The sequence below is a fragment of the Cetorhinus maximus genome, chromosome 21, assembly GCF_964194155.1.
Source record: "Cetorhinus maximus chromosome 21, sCetMax3.hap1.1, whole genome shotgun sequence".
Classification (NCBI taxonomy): domain Eukaryota; kingdom Metazoa; phylum Chordata; class Chondrichthyes; order Lamniformes; family Cetorhinidae; genus Cetorhinus; species Cetorhinus maximus.
Window position 1 is genome coordinate 92,209,412 of NC_135899.1, and position 13,384 is coordinate 92,222,795.

At 44.0% G+C, this 13,384-nt stretch overlaps 2 protein-coding genes across 8 annotated transcripts in view; one reads left to right on the forward strand and one right to left on the reverse strand.

The window, feature by feature from the left end:
- The window catches only part of LOC144696132 (digestive cysteine proteinase 2-like), a 440,777-nt gene that overhangs the window by 38,503 nt on the left and 388,890 nt on the right, over nt 1-13,384 (forward strand). The window lies entirely within an intron of this gene.
- LOC144696131 (tyrosine-protein kinase Fyn-like) overlaps nt 1-13,384 on the reverse strand; it is a 307,951-nt gene that overhangs the window by 21,842 nt on the left and 272,725 nt on the right. For all 6 annotated transcript variants that reach the window (XM_078567468.1, XM_078567466.1, XM_078567467.1 and 3 more), the window contains one exon: nt 5,020-5,096. In XM_078567468.1, coding sequence (XP_078423594.1) covers nt 5,020-5,096 — 77 coding nt within the window. The remainder of the gene's footprint in view (nt 1-5,019; nt 5,097-13,384) is intronic.

Below are 13,384 nucleotides of genomic sequence, written 5' to 3' on the forward strand. Positions count from 1 at the left end.
GAGGAAACACCGAGGGTGGCAAGGACGCAGAATGTAATCTGGGTGGGGGGCTTCAATATCCATCACCAAGAGTAGCTCCATAGCACCACTACTGACCGATCTGGCAGAGTCCTAAATGACATAGCTGCTAGACTGGGTCTGCGGCAGATGGTGAGGGAAACAACAAGAGGGAAAAACCTACTTGACTTCATCCTCACCAACCTGCCTGCTGCAGATGCATCTGTCCATGACAGTATCGGTAGGAGTGAGCACCGCACAGTTGTTGAGGAGACCATGTCCCGCCTTCACATTGAGGATACTCTCCATCGTGTTGTGTGGCACTACCACTGTGCTAAATGGGATAGATTTGAAACAGATCTAGCAACTCAAGACAGGGCATCCATGGGGCACTGTGGGGCATCAGCAGAAATAGAACTGTACTCGAACATAATCTGTAACCTCATGGCCCAGCATATCCCCCACTCTACCATTACCATCATGCCAGGGGATCAACCTTGGCTCAATGAAGAGTGCAGGAGGGTATGCCAGGAGCAGCACCAGGCATACCTAAAAATGAGGTGTCAACCTGGTGAAGCTATAACACAGGACTATTTGCCTGCCAAACAGCATAAGCAGCAGGTGATAGACAGGACTAAACGATCCCACAACCAATGGATCAGATCAAAGCTCTGCAGTCCTGCCACATCTAGTTGTGAATGGTGGTGGACAATTAAACAACTCACTGGAGGAGGAGGCTTCACAAATACCCCCCATCCTCAATGATGGAGGAGCCCAGCACATCAGTGCAAAAGATAAGGTTGAAGCATTTGCTACAATCTTCAGCCAGAAGTGCCGAGTGGATGATCCATCTCGGCCTCCTCTGAAGGTCCCCAGCATCACAGATGCCAGTCTTCAGCCAATTCAAATCACTTCCTTTGATATCAAGAAATGGCTGAAGGCACTGGATACTGCAAAGGTTGTGGGCCCTGACAATATTCCATCAATAGTGCTGAAGACTTGTCTCCAGAACTTTCCACGTCCCTAACCAAGCTGTTCCAGTACAGCTACAACACTGGCATCTATCTGGCAATGTGGAAAATTGCCCAGGTATGTCCTGTACACAAAAAGCAGGACAAATCCAAACCGGCCAGTCAGTCTACTCTTGATCACCAGTAAAGTAATGGAAGGGGTCATCAACAATGCTATCAAGCGGCACTTGCTTAGCAATAACCTGCTCACTGATGCCCAGTTTGGGTTTCGCCAGGACCACTCAGCTCCTGACCTCATTACAGCCTTGGTTCAAACATGGACGAAAGAGCTGAACTCCCGAGGTGAAGTGAGAGTGACTGCCCTTGACATCAAGGCAGCATTTGACTGAGTGTGGCATCAAGGAGCCCGAGCAAAACTGGAGTCAGTGGGGATCGGGGAAAGCTCTCCACTGGTTGGAGTCATTCCTAGCAAAAAGGAAGTTGGTTGTGGTTGTTGGAGGTCATCTCAGTTCCAGGACATCACTGCAGGAGTTCCTCAAGGTAGCGTCCTCGGCCCAACCACGTTCAGCTGCTTCATCAATGACCTTCCTTCCATCATAAGATTGGAAGTGGGGATGTTCGCTGATGATTGCACAATGTTCAGCACCATTCGCAACTCCTCAGATACTGAAGTAGTCCATGTCCAAATGCAGCAAGACCTGGACAATATCCAAGCTTGAGCTGACAAGTGGCAAGTAACATTCATGCCACACAAGTGCCAGGCAATGACCATCTCCAACAAGAGAGAATCTAACCATCGCCCCTTGACATTCAATGGCATTACCATTGCTGAATCCCCCACTATCAACATCCTGGGGGTTACCATTGACCAGAAACTGAGCTGTACTAGCCACATAAATACTGTGGCGACAAGAGCAGGTCAGGGGCTAGGAATCCTGTGACGAGTAACTCACCTCCTGATTCCCCAAACCCTGCCCACCATCTACAAGGCATAGGTACGGAGTGTGATGGAATACTCCCCACTTGCCTGGATGTGTGCAGCTCCTACAACACTCAAGAAGCTTGGCACCGTCCAGGACAAAACAGCCTGCTCGACTGGCACCACAAACATTCACTCCCTTCACCACCGACGCACAGTAGCAGCAGTGTGTACCATCTACAAAATACTCTGCAGGAATCCATCAAGGGTCCTTAGACAGCACCTTCCAAACCCACGACCACTACCATCTAGAAGGACAAGGGCAGCAGATAGATGGGAACACCACCACCTGCAAGTTCCCCTCCAAGTCACTCACCATCCTGACTTGGAAATATATCATCGTTCCTTCCCTGTTGCTGGGTCAAAACCCTTCCTAACAGCACTGTGTATGTACCTACACCACCTGGACTGCAGCACCTCAAGAAGGCAGCTCACCACCTTCTTAAGGGCAAGTAGGGATGGGCAATAAATGCTGGCCCAGCCATCAAAGCCCACGTCCTGGGAATGAATAAAGAAAAACTATATCCCTCAGCTTTTCTTGAAACATGTATTAAAAAGAACTCACTTTTATGACTTTAATGAATTCATGGGATATGGACGTCGCTGCTAGGCCGATATTTATTGCCCATCCTTCATTGCCCTTGAGAAGGTGGTGGCCTTCTTGAGCCGCTGCTATGGTGTAGGTACACCCCCAGTGCTGTTTAGGGAAGGAGTTCCAGGATTTTGACCCAGCGACAGTGAAGGAACAACGATATATTTCCAAATCAGGATGGTGAGTGGCTTGGAGGGGAACTTCCAGGTGGTGGTATTCCCATGTTTCTGCTGCCCTTGTCCTTCGAGACGGCATCAGTCCTGGTTTGGAAGGTGCTGTCTAAGGAGTCTGGGTGAATTTCTGCAGTGCATCTTGTAGGTGGTACACACTGCTGCTACAGTGCATCAGTGGTGGAGGGAGTGAATGTTTGTGCATGGGGAGCCAATCAAGCGGGCTGCTTTGTCCTGGATGGTGCCGATCTACTTGAGTGTTGTTGGAGTCATTCAGGCAAGTGGGGAGTATTCCATCACACTCCTGACTGTTGCCTTGTAGATGCTGGACAGACTTTGGGGAGTCAGGAGGTGAGTTACTCACCGCAGAATTCCTAGCCTCTGACCTGCTCTTATAGTCACAGTATCTATATGGATAGTCCAGTTCAGTTTCTGGTCAATGGTAACTCCCAAGATGTTGATAGTGGGGGATTCAACAATGTTAATGCCATTGAATATCATGGGGTAATGATTAGATTCTCTCCTGTTGGAGATGATCATTGTCTGGCACTTGTGTGGCACGAATATTTCTTGCTACTTGTCAGCCCAAGCCTGGATATTGTCCAGGTCTTTCTGCATTTGGACATGGACTGCTTCAGTATCTGAGGAGTCACAAATGGTGCTGAACATTGTGCAATCATCAGCAAACATCCCCACTTCTAACCTTATGGTGGAAGGAAGGTCAGTGACGAAGCAGCTGAAGATGGTTGGGCCGAGGACACTACCCTGAGGAACTCCTGCAGTGATGTCCTGGAGCTGAGATGATTGAACTCCAACAACTACAACCACCTTCCTTTGTGCTAGGTATGACTCCAACCCGTGGAGAGTTTTCCTCCTGATTCCCATTGCCTACAGTTTTGCTAGGGCTCCTTGATGCCACACTCAGTCAAATGCGGCCTTGGTATCAAGGGCAGTCACTCTCACCTCACCTTGGGAGTTCAGCTCTTTTGTCCATGTTTGAGCCAAGGCTGTAATGAGGTCAGGAGCTGAGTGGCCCTGGCGGAACCCAAACAGGGCATCAGTGAGCAGGTTGATGTTAAGCCAATGCCGTTTGATAGCACTGTTGATGTTGCACATTTCATGGTATCAGTGAAGTACTTTTGAATTGTAGTTACTGTTGTAATGTAGGAAACACAGCGACTTCCCACAAACAGCTCAGTGTTAGTGACCAGGTTATCTGTGTTTAGGTTTTGGCTGAGGGATACACATTGGCCTGGACAGTGGGAAGAACTCCCCTGCTCTTCTTTCAGATAAAGCTAAATTTAACTATCCACAATCTATAGGATAATGGCCGGAATATTACGTTTTTCGGGCGGGCGTGCGCCTGGCCCGAATGAGCAAAATATGATGCGCGATGACGTTGGGCGAGCATCCCGACGTCATCGCACACTCGCGCGATATTTCAGTCGGCGGGTGCATGCGGGAGTTGGCAGCATGCCTGCCGACAGTTAACAGGCCTATAAAGGCATTTAAAGTCCCAATTAAATGTAATTTTTCGCTGCCCATCCAACCTTCTGGTTGGACGAGCAGGCAAAAAGGCCAAGCGGCCTTTGCACTATTTAGGAAAACTCATCCACGGGCGGGATGAGGTTTCCAACAGCAAATAAAAATAAAATAAAAATGTTAACATTTCATGAATATCATGTCGCTGCTTATGTGACAGAGTCACAGGAGCAGACAGGGTTTTTTTTTATCCATTTTATGATTCTTTATTTTTCATTTTTTTTATCTTCAGTTCCCTGAGGAAGCTGTGTGCCTCGGGGAGCTTTCCCTGCGCTCACTCGTACGCAAGCGTGAATTGCACTCTCGTCCTCCTCCCCCATCCCACACAGGCAGCGCTGCAGCGCGCATTTCACGCTGGGTGGGCCTGAATTGGCTCACCAGTGTGAAATCCCGGTCGGCTTCCCAACCACTCCCGCCCACCCCCGTCGAGCACACCCCACGGGGGCAAAATTCCGCCTAATATATTTCTGGAAATATTCACTAATGTGTTTTTTCAGATATCCGTGAAAGTGTATACCTTTCTCTTGTGCTACTTAATGTTTATTGGCTTCATGAATGCTCCTGTAACTTGTCACATTCAGTATTGCTCTTAACATGTCTAGTCACATCCACTACTGTATCTAATAAATAAATTTGACTCAAGTAAGGAGTACCGACTTAATATCATTGCCTTAAAAGCAAAATCACATAAGGTCTAAAAACCTAAGGGAAAAACATCAAAGGGATAAAACGCTGATCATGAGAGAATAAGAAAGCCATCCACAGTACCTGAGCTGCCATGTCGACCAACTGGGGCAATTTCAATCCCCTTCCATCACCGTCCTTCAGGAAATCCAGCAAACTTCCTGAGAAGGAAATCAGAGAAATTATCAAGAGCCTGAAACTTGATGATACAGATCGTGGCTTCGTTTTCTATAAATCTGTCCCCTCTTGTCTGATTGTGTGGTCATCATCTAACAATGCAGCAAGCTGAGATACTGGGCTCAATTTTACGTTCGTCACCAGCGGGTTCAAATTAGGCAGAGGGACACGTAAAGTCCAGCTGGTGGCCTTCCTGCTACCTACCCCCTTGCCCCGATCTTACTGAAATTTTCTGGGGTTGGTGGGTGGGTGGGTGGGAGGGGAAGGAAGAGGTGCAGGCAGTCTGCCCCACCCTTGGGTCTACTAAGGTCCTTAAGTGGCCAATAGCTGCATGGGTTGATGTCGGGCAATGGTGGGGGGGTGGGGTCCTGGGTCGTTTGGAGGGACCCACACAAAGGTCATCCCCTCTTCAACCCACCCCCTCTTGAATCCAGCCCCTCACCCCAACTCCTGGCCCCAGACTTGTCTGGGACTCTCATCGTGGTGGGACTACCTGTGATTCCCAGCAGTGGCCATTGGCCAGCAGCTTTCCCAAAATATGGACAGAAGTTCCACCTTAAAGCGGTTAACACTGCTCCCAGTGTTAAATTTCTGCAGGGCTGCCATTGGCATTGTGGGCAGGCTCACCCCACTTTTTAGCAATGGGGTGCGGATTGCAGAACCCCCTGAAATCCAGCCTATTGTTCCCATGTAGTGTTGTTGGCTGGCTTTTATGCTTCATTCATTTTTCCCTTAATTTACTAAAAAGAACACCCCTCATTACAATATGTTGCTTGTATGATTTGCAAAGACAATTAGAAAAAAGAATTCTAGTTATGTCAGATATTCTAATACTCCATTTGAAAGCGTCTTCCCATATTAGATGCTTTCAACCTCAATTTTTCTATAATAGAATGGACTCTAACAATTCATAATCCGTGGCTTATGATTCGATGGGCCATGCTTGTCATGTAAAATTAGATATTTGTCTTTATTTGCAATAGTGTATTTAAAAATATATTATACATACATATATACACACACAGACACACATCATATTCATTCTCCATATTCAAGCTGCTGTGTGCTTTATCCAGTTTGCAGTATTAATCCTAATTGTCTGTGTTATATCAGGTCAATAAGTTTCCGATTTAGGTACCTAGCCAGGTTTCGCAACCAGAATTTATGAGTCAATTCCGATTATAATTTTACAAGAAAAACATAAAATACAGAACATTAAACAGAACGCAGCACGCTTTAATTTTCAATGGAGTTAACTTCCATTATAAGATCTGAGAAAGGGATATTGCGTAGTGAGAGTTTTGCAATAGTTTTCATACGGATGAATACCAGGTGCGTTGTAGCAGGATGCAGAAGTGACCCCTCGTGCAACTCACTCCTTGGTCACACAAGTAGGTGGAAACACCAGGGATTCGACAAGTCCTTCAACACAGACTGGAAATGGAGCCCTTTCTTTGTTAAAAAAATCATTCTTTCCATTCCTTAGAACTGTATTTTTCAGACATGATTAGGTGATTTTAAAAAAGAAAGACTTGCATTTATATAGCACTTATCACGACCAGAGGATGTCTCAAAGCGTTTTACAGCTGATTAAGTGCTTTTGAAGTGTAGTCATTGTTGTAATGTAGGAAACACAGCAGTCAATTTGTCCACAGGAAGCTCCCACAAACAGCAGTGTGATAATGACCAGATAATCTGAAAATGTTGATTGAGGGATAAAGATTGGCCTGTTTTTCTGTCCATTGCAGTTGATGGGAAGGAATGTCGGCAGGATGCATAATGAACGGCCGATTGATGTAGAAGATTTACAGAATTGCACAGCACAGAAGAAAGCTACTCAGCCCATTGTGCCTGTGCTGTCCACTTATTCCCACTTGCTACTCTTTACCCCATAGCCCTGCAAGCTTTTCTCCTTCAAGTATTTATTTAATTCCGCTTTGGAAGTTACGAGTGAATCTGCTTCCGCCCTCCTTACAAGCAGTGCGTTCCAGCTCCTAAAGTCTCATCACGCAAAAATCCTCATCTGCCCTGTTTTTTTCTAAACCAATTATCTTAAATGTCTCTCATTTAACACGGACATCAAAAGATAAAATCACCTCTTATGAATCTATTTATTTAAAGCATTTTTCATCCTGTGCCAGTCAGAATAAAATAAAAACAGAATTACCTGGAAAAACTCAGCAAGTCTGGCAGCATCGGCGGAGAAGAAATCAGTCAACGTTTCGAGCCCTCATGGCTCTTCGGCAGAACTGAAGCATAGTTTCAACAAGGGAGAAATATAATGCAACACCTGCCCCTTCACTTCCTCTCTCCTCACCGTCCAAGGGCCCAAACACTCCTTTCAAGTGAAGCAGCATTTCACTTGCATTTCCCCTAACTTAGTCTACTGCATTCGTTGCTCCCAATGCGGTCTCCTCTACATTGGAGAGACCAAACGCAAACTGGGCGACCGTTTTGCGGAACACCTGCGGTCTGTCCGCAAGAAAGACCCAAACCTCCCTGTCGCTTGCCATTTTAACACTCCACCCTGTTCTCTTGCCCACATGTCTGTCCTTGGCTTGCTGCATTGTTCCAGTGAAGCCCAACGCAAACTGGAGGAACAGCACCTCATCTTCCGACTAGGCACTTTACAGCCTTCTGGGCTGAATATTGAATTCAACAACTTTAGATCTTAAACTCCCCCTCCCCCCATCCTCACCCCGTTTCTTTTCCCCCCCCACCCGCCTTTTTTTTTAATAATTTATATAGATTCTTCTTTCCCCACCTATTTCCATTATTTTTAAATCTAAAACTAAAACCTTTAGTCTTTCCACCCCACCCCCACTAGAGCTGTACTTTGAATATCCTGTTTTCCATTCTTAATTAGCACTTTTCTCAGACAAAGACCACCACCTTCAACACCTCTTTGACCCTTTTGTCTCTGACATCTTTTGATTATCTGCTCACACCACACCCTCAATGTGTCTCTTCCCCCCCACCCACCTTAAACCAATTTATATTTCTCCCTTGTTGAAACTATGCTTCAGTTCTGCCGAAGAGCCATGAGGGCTCGAAACGTTGACTGATTTCTTCTCCGCCGATGCTGCCAGACTTGCTGAGTTTTTCCAGGTAATTCTGTTTTTATTTTGTTTTGGATTTCCAGCATCCGCAGTAGCTTTTAGCTTTTTGTTTTTACCAGTCAGAATAAACCAATTCTAAAGATAAATGCATTGACAGCTCTGCATTTTGCCTCTGTTTACAACAATTTATATGGAGTAAACTAAGCGGCTCTGTAAACGCTGCAGCATCTCTATTAGGGCAGAAGTGAATAGTTTGAAAAATTGAGAACTCTTGCTTAACTAGGTGACCCACGGTCTGTTTCCAGCTATATTTATTTTCTGGAGATATTGCTTAACTTCTTTTTTCCAAGTGCAGTTTTTGAAGTCAAGTTGTATAAAGGATCTGTACTGGTCATCAGTTCTGAAGAAAACTATTCAGTTTGCACGAGAATAATTTTAGATATAATCAGGTTGCAAATTGTTCATGGAGTCCTTGAATGATTAAAATAGAGAACTTTTATTCTTTCAATATCTCAGAATATCTGAGTGGAGATGGTTATGTTACAGAACCAGTAAGCCAGAAGATGGAGACACGATTCAACTCCCAACAAGGCAGCTGAATCAGTTTAAATAAATCTGGAATTAAAAAGCATCATCAGAAATGATGACAGTGAAACTGCTGGGCTTTCATTAAAACGCATCTGGTTCAAAAATGTTCTTGAGGGGGGGAAAAAAATTGCCACCTTCACCTAGTCTGGCTTATATGTGAGTCTAGACCCACAGCATTGTGGCTGACTCATTACTGTCCCCAAAACAGACAAGCAAGCCGCTTGGTCAAATGACTCACCACCATCTTCTCAAGGGCAATTAGGGACGGGTAATAAATGCTGGCCAAGCCAGCGATGTTCACACCCCATGAATGAAAAGAGAAAGAAAACAGGTAAAGAGCATGGACATAAAATCCATTATTGGATAGGAATCTGCCCTTTGTTTTCCATTTTACAAGTGACATGGGACATATATCATAGGAAAAGTGACATTCCCGGGAGGAAAAAGCAGTACAAACTGTGAAATAAGAATACTGGTCCGAACTGGTCTTGTATACCTTAAAATGGAACACCAGTAAAAACTGGGAAATAAGAGTGCTGTTTTTTTCCTTCTGGGTTGATGGGTTGCTATTATAAGTCATACATAGAGATGAATGTAATTTACATAAGTAAACATGTGCTACTCCCACTGACATGGCACAGAAGTGGCAGTCAGCTTGCTCTGTGTTCGTTCCTCTTTAGTCTTTGTTAGAATCTAGTATTGATTGACATTCTAACATGTCTACTATGCCTGTCATTTGTGAATCTAATACTTTCCTCACTAGATTCCAAGGGATTGAACAGATGCTTGACACAGGCCTATTTTGGTCTGCCATTTTTCCAGAACTAATGTAATGGGATTCTTCACTCAATTTAAAAAAAAATTTATTCACAGGATGCGGGCTTCGCTGGCTGGGCCAGCATTTACTACCCATCCCTAGCTGCCCTTGAGAAGGTGGTGGTGAGCTGTCTTCTTGAATCGCTGCAATCCATGTGGTGTAGGTGCATCCACAGTGCAGTTAGGAAGGGAGTTCCAGGATTTTGACTATTTTTATATAGTCTCTTTCTCCGAATGACCTAAAGTAAATACTCACACAGCGCTTTCTAATGTTGAGCCATTTCAAAGTGTTCTACATAATTAGTTTTTTCTAAAATTAAGTGCAGTGAATATTACTCTGAAGACATCTTTTATAGAATCACAGGCATTTAAAGGACAGAAGGGAGGCCATTGTACTCATCTCGCCTGTGCTGTCTCTTTAAAATTCCTGCTTTTTGTCCGCATATTGACTGGACAAATCAAATTGGCGGGGGTAACATGGAAGATGAATTTGTAGAGTGCATCAGGGGTTGTTTCTTAGAGCAATACATTGCAGAACCTACCCGGGAACAGGATCTAGTAATGTGTAATGAGGTAGGATTAATAAGAGATCTCGTAGCTAAGGATCCTCTCATGGGTAGCGATCACAACATGGTAGAATTTCAAATTCAGTTTGAGGGCGAGCAACTCGGGTCTCAAACCAGTGTCCTCAACTTAAATCAGGGCAATTACAGAGATATGAAGAAAGAGTTGTCTAAAGTGGGCTGGGAAAATAGACTAAGGGGAAGGTCAGTGGATGAGCAGTGGCAGATATTTAAGCAGATATTTCATAACACTCAGCAAAAATTTATCCCTGTCATAAAGAGGGACTCGATAAGAAGGATGAACCACCCGTGGTTAACAAAGGTGGTCATGGAGAGTATCCAATCAAAATCTAAGGCATACAAAGCGGTAAAAACTAGTGGTAGGCCAGAGGTTTGGGATTATTTTAGGAACCAGCAGCGGATGACTAAAAAGCTAATAAAGAGGGAGAAAATTGATTATTAAAGTAAATTGGCAAGAAATATAAAAACAAACAGCAAGAGCTTCTACGGGTATATAAAAAGAAAGAGAGGGGCTAAAGTAAGCGTGGGACCCTTGGAGGATGCGACTGGAGAATTGATAATGGGGAACGGAAATGGCAGAGAATTTAAACCAATATTTTGCATCGGTCTTCACTGTGGAGGACACTATAAACTTCCCAAAGATATCAGACAAGCAAGGAGCTAATGGGGTGAAAGATCTTGCAACAGTCTTTATTATGAGGGACAAAGTATTTGACAAATTAATGGGACTAAAGGTAGACAAGTCACCAGGACCTGATGGCCTGCATCCAAGGGTTTTGGCTATTTGGCCCCTCAAGCCTGCCCCGCCTTTCAATAAGATCATGGCTGATCTGCTCCAGGTCTCAACTCCTCTTACGTGCCAGCTCCTCATAGCCCTCAACTCCCCGATATTTCAAAAATCTATCTACCTCCTCTTCAAATACTTTATACCCCACAACTCTCTGGGGTAGAGAATTCCAGACATTCACTACCCTCAGAGAAGAAATTCCTTCGCATCTCAGTTTTAAATGAGTGCCCTCTTATTCTGTAATTAAGTCCCTTAGTTCGAGATTGCGACACTAGTGGAATCATCTTGTCAACATCTACCCTGCCAAGCCCCCTCAGAATCTTGGAAAAACTCAGCAGGTCTGACAGCATCTGTGGAGAGGAATACTCGAAACGTTAACTGTGTTCCTCTCCGCAGATGCTGTCAGACCTGCTGAGTTTTTCCAGCTATTTTTGTTTTTGTTTCAGATTTCCAGCATCCGCAGTATTTTGCTTTTATCCCCTCAGAATCTTGTACATTTCAATAAGATCACCCCTCATTCTTCTAAACCCTAATGAATAAAGGCCTAACCTGTTTAGCCGTTCTTGATAAGTCAACCCCTTCATCACAGGAATCAGCCTAGTGAATCTTTTTTGAACTGCCTCCAATGCCAATATATCCTTTCTTAAATACGGGGACCAAACTGTACACAGTACTCCAGGTGTGGCCTCAACAACACTCTGTACAGTTGTAACAAGACTTCCCTATGTTTAAACTCCAACCCCCTAGCAATACAGGCCAAAATTCCATTTGCCTTCTTAATTACTTGCTGCACCTGCATGCTAATGTTTTGTGTTTCATGCACAAGAACACCCAGATCCCTCTGTGCTGCATTTTTTGGAGTCTCTCTCCATTTAAATAATAGTCTGCCTTTTGATTTTTCCTACCAAAGTGCATGACCTCACACTTTCCTACATTAAACTCCATCTGCTGAGTTTTTGCCCACTCACTCAACTTGTCTATATCCCCTTGCAGATTCCTTATGTCCTCATCACAACATGCCCTCCAACCTATTTTTATATCATCAGCAAATTTGGATGCGTTATACTCTTCCCCATCCTCCAAGTCATTAATATAGATAGTAAATAATTGAGACCCTAGGACTGATCCTTGTGGCACTCCACTAGTTACATCTTTCCAACCTGAAAAAGACCCATTAATCCCGACTTTCTGTCTTCTGTTTGTTAACCAATCCTCAATCCATGCTACTGGATTGCTCCTATCGGAAGAGAACATGGGAATGCTCCTATTTTTTATGTTCTTATGTTCTATGGAACCCTCTAAGTTTATCATCTTCAAGTACCTGTCAAAATCCTTTTTAAAATATGCAAAAGATTCAGCTTCCACTACCTTTTTCAGGTACAGCGTTCCAGATCCCGATAACTCTCTGAGTGAAAGGATTTATCCTCATTCCCCTTTAGATCTTTTTCAAATGATTTTGAATCCATGACTGTTGGTTATTGACCCAGTTGCCAGAGGGAATTGTCATTTTTTTCCATTTACTTGATCAAAACCTATTATCTAGAAAGCCTCTATTTGGTCAACTCTTAACCTTCCCTGTTCCAAGGAGAGCAATCCTAACTTTTCCAACCTTTCCTCTGAAGTCTCTCATCCCCAGCAATATCCTGGTAAACCTCCTTTGCAGCTTTTCTCTCTCTCTCTCTCTCTCCTACATATGGCAGAGCAGACTTCATGGGTCACATGGCTGTTTAGATTTCCTAAGTTTCTCATGTTCTGATACCCTTACACCTTAATCATTGACTGAAATTATTTTTCACATTATGGAATAAAATGTAATGATCTACATTTTGAAACTGAGACAGGACACAGATAACTGCGCATCTACACTAGTATATTAATCTACTTTGATAGGAACCAAATCATATTCTCACTGTTTAAGAAGCAGAGTTTTTAAATATTTTTAAGGCAGAGGTACATTCTTGATAAGCAAGGAGGTGAAAGGTTATCAGGGGAAGGTGGGAATGTGGGGGTGAGGTTACATTCAGATCAACCATGATTTTATTGAATGGCGGAGCAGGCTCGAGGGGCCGAGTGGCCTACTCCTGCTCCTAGTTCATATGCTCACCAAGAAGCATGATACAGTATCACTGCAATGTTTATGTGCTCTCTCCTTTTCCCTTTTTACCCACTGAAAACAGCAATGGAAAATCAGCTGCTGCAGTAACGTTTAACTGTTCACTTTTGGTGGTAATTGTATATTGTGAAGCCAGTCAAAATACCTGACGTGAACATAAAGAGACCCCAGCAGACCAAGCTGCAAATCAGAGGGTCTACTGTTTCTCAGCTGGCATTACTTTGAACGGGATGCTCGAAATTATCTCAAAATATCAAGTTTGTACTTATTCAACAATTTTTGTAAGCAGTAAGTCAAATTAAAGGTAAAAGTTGCAGGATTTGAA